General features: G+C 27.9%; 1 protein-coding gene across 4 annotated transcripts in view; it reads left to right on the forward strand.

The window, feature by feature from the left end:
- Snap25 (Synaptosomal-associated protein 25kDa) overlaps nt 1-19,526 on the forward strand; it is a 372,827-nt gene that overhangs the window by 295,769 nt on the left and 57,532 nt on the right. For all 4 annotated transcript variants that reach the window (XM_075365355.1, XM_075365356.1, XM_075365353.1 and 1 more), the window contains one exon: nt 16,747-16,788. In XM_075365355.1, coding sequence (XP_075221470.1) covers nt 16,747-16,788 — 42 coding nt within the window. The remainder of the gene's footprint in view (nt 1-16,746; nt 16,789-19,526) is intronic.

The following is a 19,526-nucleotide window of genomic DNA, read 5'->3' on the forward strand; positions in this document are numbered from 1 at the left end:
CTTCTTTTTTATACGGTTTTAATTAGTGTACTTTCCTGTTAATCAATGTTGTATGTCTGATTTTTCTGTATGATTCATCGTGTTTTGTTTTTTTTTTTTGTTTGTTATTTTAGACTTATATTGCCATACTTTCTTTCTTTGCCTGTTTAGCCTCTGGTAACTACCGTTTAGATAATTCTTCAGAGGATGAATGAGGATGATATGTATGAGTGTAAATGAAGTGTAGTCTTGTACATTCTCAGTTCGACCATTCCTGAGATGTGTGGTTAATTGAAACCCAACCACCAAAGAACACCGGTATCCACGATCTAGTATTCAAATCCGTATAAAAATAACTGGCTTTACTAGGACTTGAACGCTGTAACTCTCGACTTTCCAAATCAGCTGATTTGGGAAGATGCGTTAACCACTAGACCAACCCGGTGGGTCTTATATTGCCATACTAATTAAAATAACATATTTTTAATCTGTTGATATTTTTGTTTTTATAATGAAAAATATTTAAAAACCTTTAAAACGTGTGAAAGTTGAAATACTCGTAATTTTTACTACCAAAGACAATGTTAAAAAAAGATAAAATTTTAATTAAATTTTGATTTAAAATTATTTATGAATTTTTTTTTATACTCTATAAATTATTACTATGAGGTATTAAAGGAATAATTTTCCTATCTAAAGTTTTAATATTATGGCTCCGTAAAATCTTGTTTTGTTTTAAGATTACGGTTTCGAAAACCAATTTATCTTTTCTATAGAAAAAGGTCTTGTGTAAGGTGACAAGTGCTACCTGTTTGAATAAGGGCGATATAGGGTTCACGATACATTGCCGGTGGGCGGATGACGGTCGGGTGACGGGAGGGGTACTGTGTGCCCTGTTGCCTGGCGACGAGTCCCCCCTACACACTGTCCGACGCCCCCTTCAAATGCTTGTTGAATGATATTCGACCACACCAGATCTTTCACTCGTCTTAAAAACTTCATCTTCCACATTATATCGTTATGTCGTTAACAGTCTTTATCGGTAGGTGGTGTTGTTACGTGCTTACTTGAACCTGTTTCGTACCGGTCCTACGTAATTTTATTAATCCATTCCATTGACGTAATTAATTAAAAATCTGTTTTATTAATTAGTGTACTATTAAAAAAATATAATAATGTAATCAGTGCATTTATAGTATTTGATACTGTCAAAGCAGTTTGTAATTTCCGTTAATAAAAGATAAAATATATATATATTTTTTTTTTATAATTGTGTATTATTGAGTAATTTTTTGTGATTAAGACTAATACGCTTCTTATAATATCTGTAATCGTGTATGAAAATACAATTTAGAAATTTAAAATATGACATTTCTATTGTAAGATATGTAGGAATATATTTTAATTTTCTGTATTTCATTTTTTCTAATCTAATACAGTGTAAAATAATAATTTAACTTTATTTTGTTAAAAGGTTTTTAATATTACACCTCTCATGATGTAGAATTTAATATTCTATTTCTCTTCATTTTTTTATAAATGTATTTTTATTGAAATTAAAAATTCGGCTTATTGTGTGAGATATATAATGTATTTTCATTTAAAAAATAAATAATTATGTTCAGTGATTACTGGTACGTAAAACATCGTTATTCATTTTTATTTTAATATTATATTCATTTGAAATGGTATTTCACGTTTTTATGAAATTGAATCATTAAAAAAAAAAAAAAAAATTAGGCCTAACGAAATGGATAATGTTAACCTTCTGGTGTCTTCATTTGAGACCAAGGAATTGGAGGTGAGATTTATTTTGTTTTTAATCGTAATAAGTTTTATTGATGAAGATTATTTATTTATGTATGGAAAAGTGCAGTACAATTAATTAACATTTGTGTAATTGAATATTTGGGAAGTTTATGTACTCTAAATATTACATTTATAAGATGGAATAAAATATTCATAAAAATGTATATACAATAGGTACATAATACTTATCTTGTAGTTTACTACAATCCTAAAAATTCTCCTCCTCAAAACCACCCTCTCTTTCCTATCCGCTCTCATAAATCTGTTTTATAATTCTTTGTAGGACTATTAAAATAATATTACTTATTAATAATAGAATTATTTGTACAGTCTCTGTGAAAAAAATTTATTTAATGTTTATCTCTTATATGACTATTAGATTAAATATTTAAACACATTGTTTAGGTTTTTAACTATATTTTTTTAAGCTTAATTAGAAGTACGCAAAACAACAGTATACTATCCTTCGTGTTTCAATTATAAGATAAATTAACTAATTTGACTATAATGATCGCCTAATGCTCTAAAAAACAAGTTTAATAATATTTCTTGAAATTAATTATAAAACAATATTATCACAAAACTAAAGTTTTGCGTAGGCAAAATTTTAAACAAAGGGAAATAATTATTCACACGAGTATCCGGTTTAGATGAATAAAAAAAGACAGAATAGCTTAAATGCAATTGTAAATTGTTTTTTTCCAGCTAAAGAATAATTCAAATTGGGACTCATGTAACGAGCATTTTATAGTTTTAACATAGAAATTCATTTTTTATATATACTGCTCTAAAAGTAAATAAAAACGTTTTGTGTCTGTCCCACGGGTTGCCTCTTTTCCTTTTTTTTAAATTAATTTTATGTAATTCTGAAAAGTATGGAAATATTTAAAAATCGATTCAGTGTTTCTCAAATATAACATAAACAGAATTTAAATATTCCATCCAAATATATAGCGTTTTATTATTTTTTTTGTTGCAATTTTATCATCATAATTGCTTAATTTGGTTTTATGTTTTTTCTTTCTTTTACGAGTGTTGGTTTTTATTTCATGTTTTCCATAGATATATGAATAATTGATTAATGATGTTTTTTGAACCGCTTAGTTGTGAAATGTCATTGTATATACAAACTAAAACACAATTGATTTACTTATTGTAATGGTTGGGATGTATTTGAAAATATAATTCTACTGTCTACCTGAAAAAGGCAGTACAACTTTAAAAATCATCCATATCTTATATGCTATACTAACTATACTGATTGCTTACTATACTGAATTAATTATTTTCAAAATAAAGCGACAAATAAAAAAAAATCTGATGTGGACACCACATGACTTCCTTGTACGCCTATTAAAATACATATACAGATTTTTGCTGCACTTCTTTTAAACTTATTTCATTTGAAAGTGAGGTACGATCCTCCAATTTTTTAATAAAGTGGATAGTTACACAATTGCTAAAATATTAGTTTTTATTAACAACAAATATTTATATAGTTATTAATTCAACAATCTTACAAGAAATATTAGGATAGAGTAAAAGTCCCTTTACTACACGTATTTCTAGATCAGTATTATTCGTATCTTCGTGAGTTGGTGATTAACAAAATTTTCAGATTTCTGTTGTTTCTGTTGTTTGAATTAAACTATTCCGTTCAGTGAACTCCTACATACTGCTTACAAATTTTATGTGAAAGTTATTACACTCATAATTTATCTGGTGAAATCATTTATTTCGGATTTTTGTTATAATTTTTTTTTAAATAAATTACTTTGTAATATCATAGATTTAATAAATTTTGATTTTTTGTTAGATTTACAAAACCTAGTGTGTGAGTGTGTGTGTGTGTGTGTGTGTGTGTGTGTGTGTGTGTGTGTGTGTGTGTGATCATAGATTTCATTACAATTTAAATAATTAAGCTGCAGAGAGTTATCCGATAGACTGCAAATATTTTTCCTACCTTATAAAATCGTTTATCTATTACTAAAATTAAATTATTGATAACGTTTTACATTCTTGACCTAGATAAAAAATGTATGAATATGCAGTTTTATTAAATTCAAGTACATATAGAAACTCTTTAAAAAATTGGTGGGGATGTATGTACATTTAATTGCATATTTTTTTTTAACAGAGCATTATTTTACAACCTTTCTTTTTTCAATAGATTGTAAGTTTTCATATTTTACGTATTCTGTTTCTTTTTGTGCTTGGAAATAACTGTTATTAAATTGAAAAATATTCTTTTTGTATTGTTATTAGAAATTTATTTATGTTTATGTTAACATTTTATTTATGTTTGTCAACTATTAAAAATGTATTTTTTATTTTTTGCATTGTAATAAAAACCTCCTTTCTATAAAAATTGATATAATTCAGTAATTCCCTCTTAATAATCCTTTATGCACTTATTCAAAGTATTGTTTAAAAACGAAATACGATGTACGACTGAGGTATTATTTTACTTTTTAAACGGTACTTCATTCATTGTAAAATGTAACTTATATTAATATTCTGTTTATTTTTTTTCCTTTTAATTAAAAAAAAAAAATTTTAACTTTCTAGATTCTTATTTCCTTGTACGAAGTAAAGTGTATTGTGATCGCGAAAAATTTCGGTGTTCAGATTTCAATGGAAATATTCATTTTGACTAGTTTCGGCGTGACGTATGTACATATGTATCTCTATAACTCAAAAACGATTAGCCGTAGAATGTTGAAATTTTGGATTTAGGACTGTTATAACATCTAGTTTTACACCTCTCCTTTTGATTGCAGTTGAATGAATAAAAAGTGTCCAAAAAACCTCAAAATCCCAAAAGATTTGGATTTTGGACTTTTTCTTAACTGCAGTAATAAGCTCTCATTGAGAGCTTTTCAACGATATAGAAATAAGTGGTACTTATTTTCGTTGGTTCCAGAGTTATAGCCTAATAAAAATGTAATTAATGAAATATAAATGAATTGTACAAGAAAAGGCACATCGGTTCGAATCCGACTTCATTCTTTTTTAACATTTTTTTTTTAATCAAAATTATTGATTTATAAATAATTATGAGCATTTGATTGTAAAAACACGTGTATATTAAATTTAATAGGCGTACAAGGAAGTTATGTGGTGTCCACATCAGAATTTTTTTATATTAAATTCTCTAAATTTCAAATATTTTAAGAATTACAATCGGTGACAATTCCTTTATCAGTTACTTATGAAATAATCAATTTCAGGTCAAAAAATGTAAACTGATTTACGTATTTTGATTATGAAAAAGGAAATGGACAAGCAGGCTAGTGAAGATCCAAATTAATTTAACAGGTCTTTCTATAAAGCGTCAAAATGTGAAGAAATTATTTTATGACCTTCATCTCTTTATTTATACTTTTTTAGGGAAAAACTATTGAAATTGCTATTAATTGAAAAATGGTTTTATTAATCGAAGAATTTATTTTCCGCTCTATACTGAGTACGGAGTCATGGAAATCTAAAAGAAAAAAAAGTTATGTATGTTATTAGAATGAGTATGACTTTTATTTTATTTAAATAAAAATCTGAGTTTTTACAATCTGATTAAAAAGTCATTTTAACTGATTAATAACTTTTTATTTTATTTTTTTAAATTTAAAAACCTCCCATAAGAGTTATATTATGCTATGTTTACTGTATTAATAAAGGAAGAAAAAATTAATTTGTAATGCATGAAACCATCACATTTGATTTCCTCTAAGAGATGAGAACGTAAACCCCGTTATAGGGGACGGCAAGTTTGAAGTATCACTAAAATGCCGTGCAGTAAAACCAGAACGCAGTTAATTGAAGGATCTTGACCTTATACAGTACTAACTACCATTGAAAATGGCTTATGCAGGTTTTATACATATAATGTGCTGAAAGAGTACAAGAACCGGTACGTCTGAATTGATAAAAATTCAAATAAATTGTTTCATTATTACTGTTATGGATAAAATTCTTGTGATAAAATTGCATTATTGAATGTCACTAAGTAAAAAATGTTTACGTTTAAATCGAAATCAACTTTCATATTAAGATCGTAATTGCATCCAAACTTTTTTTTTTTATTAGAAGCAGGAAATACCACAGATTTTGAATAAGTCAATATAATTGTTTTATCATTTATAATTGTATTATTTAACGCTACGTAGACCTTTACATTTTTAAGCTAAACTGTAATTTCCTGATGTTTATTTTAGATTAAATGTACTTGGTTGAAATTATATTTCATTTATGACAGCTAAAATAATAATCAACTGGAACGAGTTTTGTTTAAAATAAATAAAGATCTCTGTTAATTAAAGTAGGTTTGATGGATTGCCGGTGTATTCAGCCCACTCTGAACAAATGATTTTAGTAACGGACTATCGTCAAATTACAAATTATTTCCTTTTATAATACGGGTTTATAATTTGACAAATAAATAAATTTACCCGACTATTCTAGAAGGAAGTCAATATGTTTTATTAAGGGGAAATGGTGTCAGAACGGCTTCATTTGTAGGTTTCAAATGATTCGCTTAGAAAATACGAACGACAGTATATATGATATTTTAAATTAAATAAAATGATGAACCGAGACTTTTCTTTCAATCGAAAAATCAAAATTGTTTAAAACTCATCAAGTCTGGTATCAAATATTGTAAGGTTATGTAACTTTTTTCGGAGTTGGAGGAACCCCATTTACGGGCAGTGTGTTGGGCTCGCTAACAGGTTCCGCAGGATGTTATAAATAGTGCGTATGTGTGCCTGCGCCCTACTGATTAAACCTCCGGGGCGGGACTCCTAATTAACCATAACTCAGCCCCGGGAGGTGTCTTTTGAGGCCCCTGATTAATATCTTCGTACTTATCGCAGCAAGGTTACTTCCTCTCGTCTTTATTGACTCGTACATCCAACGTCATGTATTTGTCTTGCTTATCTGGTTTTTCATTGATTCTTCTGTAATATTTCTCTGATACTTCAACCCGCATAAGGCACAGGTAGTTTTCTCCTTACACTGCTGCCTACGGTGACCGTTTTTTACTGCAATTAAAGCAGCTGTCCGAAGGGTTGATGCCGGAGCACTTGGACGCCATGTGGCCGACCTGCCAGCATCTGTAGCAGCGGTCTTCCGTTTCCCTAACGGTAGCTCTGCACTGAACCCATTCAATGCACACCCTGCGTTCGGTCAGTATCCTAGCCGCCCTATGTGACATGATTAAAGTCGCCTTCTGTGTAGTACCGTATGCAGGGCGAATAGACGTCACCTTAAACTCCTCACCGCCTAAGACCACTTCCACAAAATCACGTATCGTTTTCTCATCAGTTGTGGCATCGAAGTCATTTTTCTGGACTACGGTCTGCCGATCAGCTGTAGATGAAATGCTTACCTTAAAGTCTTCCGCCTTGTTTTGAAGCACAGTTTTAAAATTCTCAGCTGCCTTTGTGTCTTTTACTCTTATTCTAAGTTTATTATCATTTCTCCGACATAAGGACAGTACATCGACTGCTTCATCGATCGTCACCCGGCCTTTCATTTCCTTAAACTAATCGGCATTCGCATCAGCATCTTTACAACTAACATCTTAGTCTGCGCTTCCGTTGTAGTTACATGGTGGACTCTCCACCCGGAACGCTTCTCCTGTTTCCGCAGATGAAACCCGATAGGTCTCTATCTGCCCTTCGTCAAGTAGGCCAGGAGCCTCCTGGCAGAATGCTCTAGCTTACCACCAAGTAGATGAAAAATAGGTCAAAACACCCTTCCTCTTGAAAGATACTTCTGAACGCCCGAAGTAGATCAGTCATAACAATTCTATCGCCTTCTTTGGAATCGTAAATAACTGATGAAATACACAACTGGCTTTTCATCAAGGAGAACCTCACTTTGCGTTTTATCTCTGATTACTTGGCCCCCCTTAACCCTTCCCGCACGTAGTAGAAAAGAGGCCAAGGAACCGCCGCCAATTAAATAAAGCCTTACTCGATTTATCCGATAGGTCAACCAGAAAACCTTGTTCTTCAGCGTCAGTCCACGGTTTTTTGTAATTCTCAGTAATCCCTAGCACATCAGCAGACCAACGTCCGTCAACTAAGTCCAGGAGTTCTTCGTCTGAGAAATCTCCCTCTAACTTCTCCTTAATCTCCACGGCACGGATCAACACCTGTCCGCGGTACGACTCTGGGTTGCCGTCGAAATCCCAGGAAGTGGGGGAGATTTCTCTATAACTCCAGGAGGTCCGTTGTCAGTGAACCATGATCGCAACTGATGTTCTTAATTTCTCGCTTCACGCCGTGACCACATTCAGTAACATTCCCCGGGAAATCTCCTCAAGCCTAGAAACCAGTACTTCTAGGTCCGGGGCTGAATGCTCCTCTTCGTCAGATGACGCCACTCTAAGCCTCTCCAGTGAAGGGCCGGATGCCTGCTCAGATGGTTTTATTTCCATATTATTGTCTAAATACACAGAAAATCGTCAAAAACATGTAAATTATTTATGAGATATATAATTATAAAAGAAATGCAATTTTAAAAGTGACTTGCTTTGTTTTCCTTGCAAAATTTTAGTTAGATCGGCTAATAAATAAAATACTTGCAATAGAAGACGTTAAAATTTATTTTTGTGTACATAATACAATGAATGTTCTTTATTTTTTATTTATTTTTTTTTCAATTAACATTTTAATAAAATACATTTATAGGTATACAAAGATCTACCTTTCTTTACTTCGGATTAAATAAGGATGTAATTAAATTAATTCTTGTTACATGCAGCATAACATTCATCCTGAAATATAATTAAATTTTTATAGCTTGTTAATGAATTGATTTTTATGTCTAGTGTAGCCTATTTGTCTATACATATATATGTAAGAACTTTACACACTTACTTAATGTTTACTTTATATTTAATGTATTTCATTTATTTGTAAAACATAATCGTGAATTGAAATTTAGTATTTTTATATTTTATATATATATATATATATATATATATATATATATATATATAAAGCTTAAGTGTTTCTTCATTCTTTTATTTCAGTGAAATGTGCGTACTGTTTTTATAAGAAGACAATAAACTTTGGCTGAATGCTAAATGAAATACTTAAATATTTATCTTAAAATGTTGACTTGTGGGCTTGTGTATTATACTGCTGGAGTGAAGTGTTCTGTAATTTCAAATATATAATTCTAAGCATGCTCCAGTAAATTCATTTTACTCTTATTATTCATTCCGTTGTAATTTCATAAATATTCTTGTCCTGTTATCTCTCAATATAATTTCGTCTTGTTGCATGAGCTAGCTACATTTTTAAATTCAATTTATATGATTTTGTTTACTGTAATATTAGATTTTGTTGTGGTATATTTAATAAATAATTATTTGATTTAAGTAAATTATATAGTCCTCATTAGCATTAAATTAATTTCTATGAACAGCATCCGCTGTAATTAAAATGACAATTACTTTACATTTCTGAAGATTTTCAATTTTCTTCAAACATAACCAAATATATCCTTGGTATAAAAGACTTAAATAATTATTTTGAAACAATCCTATTATTTAGTAATTGATTTGCATATAGACATATTTTTAATGTGATTTTTGTTTTAAGAATAAAAAATAAAATTATTACTATGTTTGTTCAAGATTTGGATAGTTAAACATAATAAAAATCGCTGATAAACTAGGCATTAAAATTAATTTATTTTTTGCCTATGTGACTATCAGTTAAAGATAACATTTATTTATTTTTTTTTTTTCTAAATAAACCATCAAAAGGATCACGGAAATATCACTTTTATGACATCTTTTTTCTTAGTTTTTCTTTCCAGAATTTCTTTCATCTGTTCTGATTTAATGTTTTTTTTCTTCTTCAGTCCAGTTCCTACCACTGGGCTTTTTCAGTTCCACAATTATGTTCAGATTGTATAGGAACTTTCTAAATTCATCTCTATTTGAAAAATTTTCCTAGGTTAGAGTGAATTTTTGCATTTCTATTTTTTTTTGTATGTTGTAACCCTGCTGATTTTCGTATTTCCAAATTTTATCAAAAATTTGTTTGTTTATTCTAAACTTATATTTTCCTTTTCTTTTGTTTTCTAATGCACTGATATTTTGATAAATTTCTTTGCTTGATCTTAATTTATAAGTAAAGTACCCCTTAGTCTTTTTTAGGTCCGTATATTTTTCTGAGGACTCTCCTTTTTATTTTTAATATTTTTTTCTAGATTGGTAAAGCCACATTGTTTCCATACCATAAAGAATAACAGGTTTAATTACTGTACTGTAGTGTCTAATTTTGGCATTGATGGTCATTTTTTAGTTAAAATGTTTATAAACTGTTATTTTATTATTATTATTCTTTTTAACGATGTGACAGGGTTAATGACTTTGGAAGGTCATTAACGCAAAGTTAATGAAGGTTTGCCTATATAACGCAAAAAAATAAATAAATAAATAACTTACTTTTTAATTTCATATTTAGAGAAAGAAAAAATTATAATACACAAATTCAATCTTTGAGTTAAAATTAAATTATCCTTTGTTTTGAGCCAAAAAAATAATTACAAACACGTTAAGAACTCATAATGTAGTAATTTCAACTTATTGAAATAAAAATTAGTTATTTTAAAAGAAATTCTTTATCTATCTGTGGAAATTGTTAAAATCTTTTTTTATCTTGATAACGCATCATTCAGAAAGAAATAATGCAAAATCAAAATTACTCATATTTTTGGCAGTTAAGAGATTCGATAGTTTTTTTAATGAGGGGGTTTATTTTTATAAAGATTTTTTCCATTGGTATTATTCTTTGATAAATCTAAAACTCGTTCATGTAACATTTCATGCAACTCACCTCTCTTTGAGATTTCGTTATATGACTTTTTCATAATTATAATCGAATCGGTAATCGCTAAAAATTCAGATTTCGTTACAACTATCCTTAGATGTTTGAAAATATTTAGACCAGCACAGATTTATTGATATTGATATATACATACACACTCATTCATACACATAAACGTTTTTACTGTATTTTAAACTCAGGGTATCTCATCTCAAAATACAAAAATCCAGATGTATCTTTCCCAAAAATAAGTCTTAACTTTCGATTTAGTTATGTACTGTATTAATTGATTTTTGCTTGTGGTATATTATAAAACTTATATTAATAAAACTTATATTAATAAAATTACAGATTAGCATTTATTTTTTAAAAAATCAAGGCATTCCTACTTTTTTAATAGTTATATAAATAAATAAATAAATATTGTATATGGATTAAACTCTTACACGTAAGTGAAAGATTTTGTTTATGACGGTCAGTGGTAAAAATTGTTTCTTCGTTTCGTCTTAAAATTAATAAATTTTTGTAATTATTTAATTTTTACTTCCGCTTTTATTAAATGTTTCATAGAAAATTAAAAAAAAAGCCTTGTGTTGTGATATTTTTGCACAACCAAGTAAAAAAAAAAATTAGTGAATATTTTTTTTTAATAATATTTATTGAAGTTCATATTCAAATCAATTTATCGGAATTTAAAATAAGAAAAATATATCGATAGTGACGATTGCTGGAATCGCCACTATCAAACCAAAAATGAGAATTGCCAAATTCCGAATTCTCTCTTTTTTTAGTCCCCGTTTTTCCTTTTTTTTTCTTTTTTTTATAAAAGTACCCACGCGGATGGAATTCGGCAGAATTTTAATAGTTAGATAATTTTAACAAATGTTTTGAATTAAAATTTGTTTTCACTATTTAACAATCCAAACAGGCATATAATGAAGATTTCTGTTTTGCAAACTGCAAGAGATGGTAGTACCCCCTTTCCACAATGAAAACAAATAATAGTAATATATAACTATTAAAAAAGTAGGAATGCCTTGATTTTTTAAAAAATAAATGCTAATAACTAAATGGAAAGTTAAGACTTATTTTAGGGAAAGATACATCTGGATTTTTGTATTTTGAGATGAGATACCCTGAGTTTAAAATACAGTAAAAACGTCTATGTGTATGAATGAGTGTGTATGTATATATCAATATCAATAAATCTGTGCTGGTCTAAATATTTTCAAACATCTAAGGATAGTTGTAACGAAATCTGAATTTTTAGCGATTACCGATTCGATTATAATTATGAAAAAGTCATATAACGAAATCTCAAAGAGAGGTGAGTTGCATGAAATGTTACATGAACGAGTTTTAGATTTATCAAAGAATAATACCAATGGAAAAAATCTTTATAAAAATAAACCCCCTCATTAAAAAAACTATCGAATCTCTTAACTGCCAAAAATATGAGTAATTTTGATTTTGCATTATTTCTTTCTGAATGATGCGTTATCAAGATAAAAAAAGATTTTAACAATTTCCACAGATAGATAAAGAATTTCTTTTAAAATAACTAATTTTTATTTCAATAAGTTGAAATTACTACAACATTATGAGTTCTTAACGTGTTTGTAATTATTTTTTTGGCTCAAAACAAAGGATAATTTAATTTTAACTCAAAGATTGAATTTGTGTATTATAATTTTTTCTTTCTCTAAATATGAAATTAAAAAGTAAGTTATTTATTTATTTATTTTTTTGCGTTATATAGGCAAACCTTCATTAACTTTGCGTTAATGACCTTCCAAAGTCATTAACCCTGTCACATCGTTAAAAAGAATAATAATAATAAAATAACAGTTTATAAACATTTTAACTAAAAAATGTCCATCAATGCCAAAATTAGACACTACAGTACAGTAATTAAACCTGTTATTCTTTATGGTATGGAAACAATGTGGCTTTACCAATCTAGAAAAAAATATTAAAAATAAAAAGGAGAGTCCTCAGAAAAATATACGGACCTAAACAGACTAAGGGGTACTTTACTTATAAATTAAGATAAAGCAAAGAAAATTATCAAAATATCAGTGCATTAGAAAACAAAAGAAAAAGAAAATTAAAATTTTAGGATAAACAAACAAATTTTTGATAAAATTTGGAAATACGAAGATCAGCAGAGTTACATCATACAAATAAAAATAGAAATGCAAAAATTTACTCTAACCTAGGAAAATTTGTCAAATAGAGATGAATTTAGAAAGTGCCTATACAATCTGAACATACTTGTGGAACTGAAAAAGCCCAGTGGTAGGAACTGGGCTGAAGAAGAAAAAAACATTAAATCAGAACAGATGAAATAAAATAGCCGGCCTCCGTGGCGAGTGGTAGCGTCTCGGCTTTTTATCTGGAGGTCCCGAGTTCGAATCCCGGTCAGGCATGGCATTTTCACTCACGCCACAAATCATTCATCTCATCCTCTGAAGCCTTACCTAACGGTGGTCTCGGAGGTTAAACGAGGAAAAAAATGGTGAAAAAGAATTGTGCATTATTAAATAGGTGATTATTTTAACTTTAACATAGTGTGTTTATTTATTATAAGTTAATAAAATAATTTTCATACACAAGTAATGTATAGTATTAACATAAAGCTGTACGTAAACGACAAAATAATTATGGTTTTAATATGCTATTCAAATTTTTCGCTTAGAGAATAAAAAAAGAGTATTGTATGTAAATCTTTTGTTTGTTTTTAAAATGTTTTTTTTTGTAATTTCAATAAAAGCAACTAAGTTCGGGTCACAAAACAGTTATGGGTAAAAGGTAAAGCCTTGTTTGAAATTTACAGGAAGAATATTTTTTTAAAATAGACACTGTATTCTTTATCTACTTTTGAAATCAGTCCTATCTTAAATACTTTACGTAACTACAGTGACAGTTTTCTAATAAATAAATAATTTAATTTTTTCAATAAATAATTATTTTATAATTATTACGATGAATTTTAATAATATTTATACGTATTCCATCGGTAGGTGAGGTTGAACCTAATTTTAAAACATCAAATTTTGATTTCTTATCTCCGAAAAAACATAAATTACATTAATATTTTGATTTTCCTTATAAATATAACCCAAAAATAATATAAAAAATAAAACCCAAAAATTTTTAAATAATTCTTCCAATAAGGTAGAATATTTTACATAGCATTGACTTAGCAACACAGAAGTTATTTCATTAAAAACTTCTTATATTTTTCTTCTTTTTTCTTGTTATTATTGAATTCATCGTAATTTTTTTTTTACAATGAGAGGTTAATTAATAAATTAATATATTTCAATTAAAAAAAGAAAGTTAAAAAAAAAGGAGGTGAAGTCTGATTCGAACCGATGTGCTTTTCCCTAAGACCCAAATATTTCATTAATTAAAATTTTATTTGCTATAACTCTGGAACCAATGAAAATAAATACCACTTATGATATACCGTTGAAAAGCTCTCAATAAGGTCTTGTTACGGCAGTTAAGAAAAAGTCCAAAATCCAAATGTTTTGGATTTTGGGCTTTTTTGACACTTTTGGTTTTGTCGATTGCAGTCAAAAGGGAAGGTGCACAACTAGATGTTACAGCAGTCCGAAATCCAAAATTTCAACATCCTACGACTAATCGGTTTTTTGTTAGGTGAGATGCGTATGTGCGTACGTCACGCCGAAACTAATTAAAATGGATTCAAAGTGGACATTTCCGTTGAAATCTGGAAAAAGAAATCACAATACTTCCTTTACTTTGTACAAGCAAGTAAAAAAGCGATGTTATGTGTTAGAAGAGCCGCTAACAATCTGTTGAAGTCATAACTTATCGACTGTAAACAGCTATTTGGGATTTCATTTTTAGATAAGAATCTATATGCAAAATGTAGGTATTCACTTCGAGATGGAGCATGAAAAGTGCCACAATGAAGCGCCCTCCATCTCTTGCTTTTTATTTCCTTGTACGAAGTAAAGGAAGTATTGTGATCGCGAATTCAGAGATTCCAGATTTCAACGGAAATATCCACTTTGACCATCTCTAAATCCATTTTAACTAGTTTCTGCGTGACCTGCGCACATACATGCAAAGGTATGTCTGATTGTACATACGTATGTACATATTTCGCATAACTCAAAAATGATTAACTGTAGAATGTTGTAATTCTGGATTTAGGTCTGTTGTAACATCTAGTTGTTCTCCTCCCCTTTTGATTGCAATCGATTGAACCAAAAGTATCTAAACAAAGCCCAAAATCTAAAAAAATCGGATTTTGGTGTTTTTTTTTAACTGCAATAATATAAGCCCTCATGAGAGCTTTTCAACGATATATCATAAATGATACTTATTTCGTTGGTTCCTGAGTCGTAGCCAAATAAAAGTTTAAATAATGAAATATTTTGTCGTACAAGGAAAGGCATATCTTTTTCTTTTTGTTAACTTTTTTTTTAATTTAAATATATTGATTTTTAATAATTATTAACCTCTCGTTGTAAAAAGATTTTACGATTAATAATAATTCAATAATAATTTTTTTTTTTTTGGAAAAAATATCAGAAATTATTAATGAAATAAAATTTTATGTACTTTTCATTTAAAGAAAATGTGTATATGTAATTTAATAGACGTGCAAGGAAGTCATGTGGTGTCCAGATAAGAATTTTTTTATTATTAATGAATGACCTGCCTCATAATCTTCGAACCAATCATTATTATTCTCTTCGCAGATGACACAACTGTATCTATATCTGAAGATAATTGTTTAATAGGATTTCAAAATTCTACTCAAGCGATTAAAATAAATTATCCACTGGGAGGATTATAACCATCTAACTTTAAACGTGGATAAAACTGTTGAATTGTGTTTCCCAAATAGTTAACGATATTACTTCGGTTGCCCGTAGCTGTTGAATTGTGTTTCGCAGATAAGTAACGGTATTACTTCGGTTGCCCGTTGTGTGAAATTTTCGGATGTTTTGTGTTAGGTAACACAAACGTTCTTTCGATAATGAAATTGATTTCGTCTTCAACAAAAATAAATTATACCGTTTTGTTTAGAACCGCCTTAATAAAACGCTAAGCCAGTCATCATTATTAAATATACATTTTAACTTCGTATATTCCTGTTTGAAGTGTACCGCCTCTTGTAGTTACCTCAAAAAATCAGAACGTGTTTTCGTGATACAATAATGAACTGTCAGATGGTTGTTTGACGTCAATAAATATGAATCATGGGAACGATAAACTGAAAATGTTCACTTATGCGAACTATTAAACGTATGAATGTGCAAACTTTCCTAAAAAGAATAGTCACTTATTCTTAAAAAATAGCATCTACCTCTGTCGAACCAGATAGTAGAACTGTTTTCATCTAACTTAACAAAATAGTTGAGCTTACAAGAAAGGCTTATTGCCCGTCCATTGCCATCTTCAATAAAATAGAATATTAATATATCGATAAACTTTTAATTAATACTAGTTAATCAAATTTTCTGCATCCCATCTAACGTGTATTTAAATAATTTTAATTAGCGGTTACTGAATTTTGATATATTTTGTATTTCATATGTTGTTAATGTTTCAAATAATAATTAACATGGAATTTAATGACATTAATATATTTTAATTAAATTATATTATTATTTTTATTATGTATTATTACAATTATATATTATTATATTATTTTATTTTATTATATTACGATGCCAATGTGATCGAAGTTTTACCACGGTTTCTCTTAACCCATCCAGGCAAATACTGGGCAGTTTCTTTTTTAGATTATAATGCGTACCCATACCTGACGTAATTTGTATGATGTATGATTATTACGTATCGATTAGAATAAAAATTTATTTTACCCCATATCCAATAGGCACGTTTTAAAATTAAAATAACGGAATAAAATTCGTAGATATTAATTTTTATTTTTGTTTTTACTTTGCAACTTTATTGGGTTTACTTGAATTATTTTAGGAATAATTTTTGTGAAAAATAATTACTTACTTAATAGGCTATAAAACATAAATCACAGTTAATTATTGTAAGGTAATTTTCGAAAGAATTTTGTCCTAATTTTCGTGGAATTTATTTTCTGTTACAGTCGTTGGAGAGTACACGGCGTATGCTGGCATTATGCGAGGAGGTGAGTTATTAAACTTATCATTTAGTTTTGTATAGCAACGCTATATTTTATTTCGAAATCTATATTTAATTTTACATTTTTGGATTTTTTTACTTTTATATTGTTTAAATTTATACTAGACCATTTTATAGTAGAAATGAATATCATATTAATGTGCCTTATCGTAATTATTTTTTGCAGAAACAACTGTTACTTTTGTTTATTTGTATATAATAAATTTGAAGTTTATTTTCGTGTAATTATATAACTTATTTTTACAGTTTTGTTAATATATTAAGCTTTACTTTAAAAATATAAATATATATATATATATATATATTTTTAAATATATAAATAAATTACAGTAATATAAAAAATATATTCTATTGTTTTTGAAATTTCATTTACTAAGGTTATTTCATTAACTGAGGTTTAGTTATACGAACAGTCGAACTCGGTTTTACTGAAAACTCTGATGTAATTAATGAGTGTATCACAAACATTTGAATGCTTCTTAATTTCAAATAATCATACAGTATAGTTCTAGTAAACCATCCTAGCATTATTATATTCTCTATAAATGAAAAGTGCTTTTAAAATTATCTATTCATTAAGTAAAAAATCAGTTTATTTAAAAATCAGTAGTGAACGTTAGAATTGTAGTAATTCTTGGTGTCAGCAGTTAATTTTTGATACAACTCTTTAATAAGTTATTGGCTTCTCTGTTGTACTGTTTAATTTGGTATTTCTAAGTAAAGATAACTGTTAGTGGAGGAATTCAGTTGATGTTCAAATTCCACTTTTCTTTCGTATATATTTTTTTTTACATCCAAGGTTTTTCTTTTCAATTTCCTAACATTAGGAATCGAACACAAAAGCTGGTGTAGCAGTAAAATATGTAATTACTAAAGTATATCGATCATTAAATTGACCTTAATAAATATTTTTAAGAAATATTACCTTCTATGTTGTCATTTTGCTCGAACGAGTATTTCTTTTCAGGTAGTTCATTGTAGATTTGATATTTGAAACAAATAACAATACCATCATTATGTGTGCTAATCTCTTCTTACAGCAATACAATTCTTGTTCAGTATTTGTGGATTTTTGAGATTCACTAGGGCCATTTAAATTTTTTTTAAATCTTTTATTTAATAATTCAAAGTATAAATTAGGGCTGCTCTTAAAAAACAGTCTTTAAAATGGCTGATTAAAAACAATACTTTTCACCTAGACCTACAATCTTGATATCGATGAGTTTGATTGTTTCATAATTATTGTGCTACTATTTTTATTACTCATCATATAAACATTGACTATTACTAAGTTTTAGATTTTTTATGTATAACAATATAACTGATATTTATCAACAGTAGATTGCAGTTTTTCATACTTGCCAACTAGTTTGATATTTGTCATGATTTTCAAAAATTATCGCATGCCGTTGAAAAATAATTTTACATTCTTGTTAATCTTAAAATTGTTTCTTCCTCCCAGGATTTTTTGCAAAGAAATATGAAAATATATTTATCTTAAAAAGAAAAATAGTTATCTGTGAAAAACTTTTATTTAAGTTCTCATTTTTATTCTGTTAAGAATCGCCAATATGGTAATATATCTTCCTTTCTGTTCTGAAGAAAAACTAGATATTACAGAATTAAATCCAATAAATTTAGGAACTACTTAAAAATATTTAGTTTTGTTACCTATTACGTTGTCTGTTGTATATTACTTTTGTAAATAATTATCAAATGTAAAAACATCTTTGAAACTTTAATTATATGAAGTTGGCAAGTAAGTTAAATTTTGTGTGATATAAATATATTCTTATATTAATTAATATTCTTATATCTTCAGAATAAATATATTATTTTAAATTTAATTCAGTTTTTTCTATTAAAAGGTTAACTTATTGGAGTACCTCATGATTTAATAAAAAAAAGTATTATTTTATTTTTACATAATAAGTTAATCAATGTGTATCTGAGGAAATATAAACTACATTAGATAATGAAATCCGTGATCAAATTATTATGGTTAACTGTTAAAGTACCAATCCAAAATAATGAATAAAATGAACTGTATCTCAGACAGAAATATAAATAAGTACATGTAGAATATTTTTCTCTGCAATGTAAATATTTTATTTTAATAGACATTGTAAAATAACCAACTGTTGACTCTAACAGATTGAGATTTGTTAAAATCTAATACGATACTCAGTGTATTCAACTACAATACGCTACAAAAATAAGATAATTTTACTCATATGTTATGAAGTACTGCTGAAGGCATTATGTTTTAATTTCATCTGTACATAATGTTTTTGTTTTTATATTTTAATCTATTTCATTTGCTTGTTAATACGATAATTAATATTTTCATTCTTTTCAACAGCATCTAAGGGGATTTCTATGTTAATTTATATTTATTGGACATACAGTATATTATTATGTTAAAATCCTAATTTTTTTTTAATTTAAAAAAAATTGGCTGTATGTATTTCTGTAATTCTATTTGTTTTGGTACAGTAAACACATTTTAAATTATCTCTATAGGTTATTATTATTTATTCAATTAATTATATGTATCCAAGAATTTTTTATTTTATTGAGGAAGGGATATTTTTATTAAACAAAAATATGTCTATATATATATATATGAGTTTATTTTAATTCTTTAAAATAAATGTTATAAAAAACAAATATTGAATAGTAGACTGTTAATTAAAATTAGGTCATTAATTTAATCATTTCTCA

The sequence above is a fragment of the Lycorma delicatula genome, chromosome 5 (genome assembly GCF_047948215.1).
Source record: "Lycorma delicatula isolate Av1 chromosome 5, ASM4794821v1, whole genome shotgun sequence".
NCBI classification, from domain to species: Eukaryota; Metazoa; Arthropoda; class Insecta; order Hemiptera; family Fulgoridae; genus Lycorma; species Lycorma delicatula.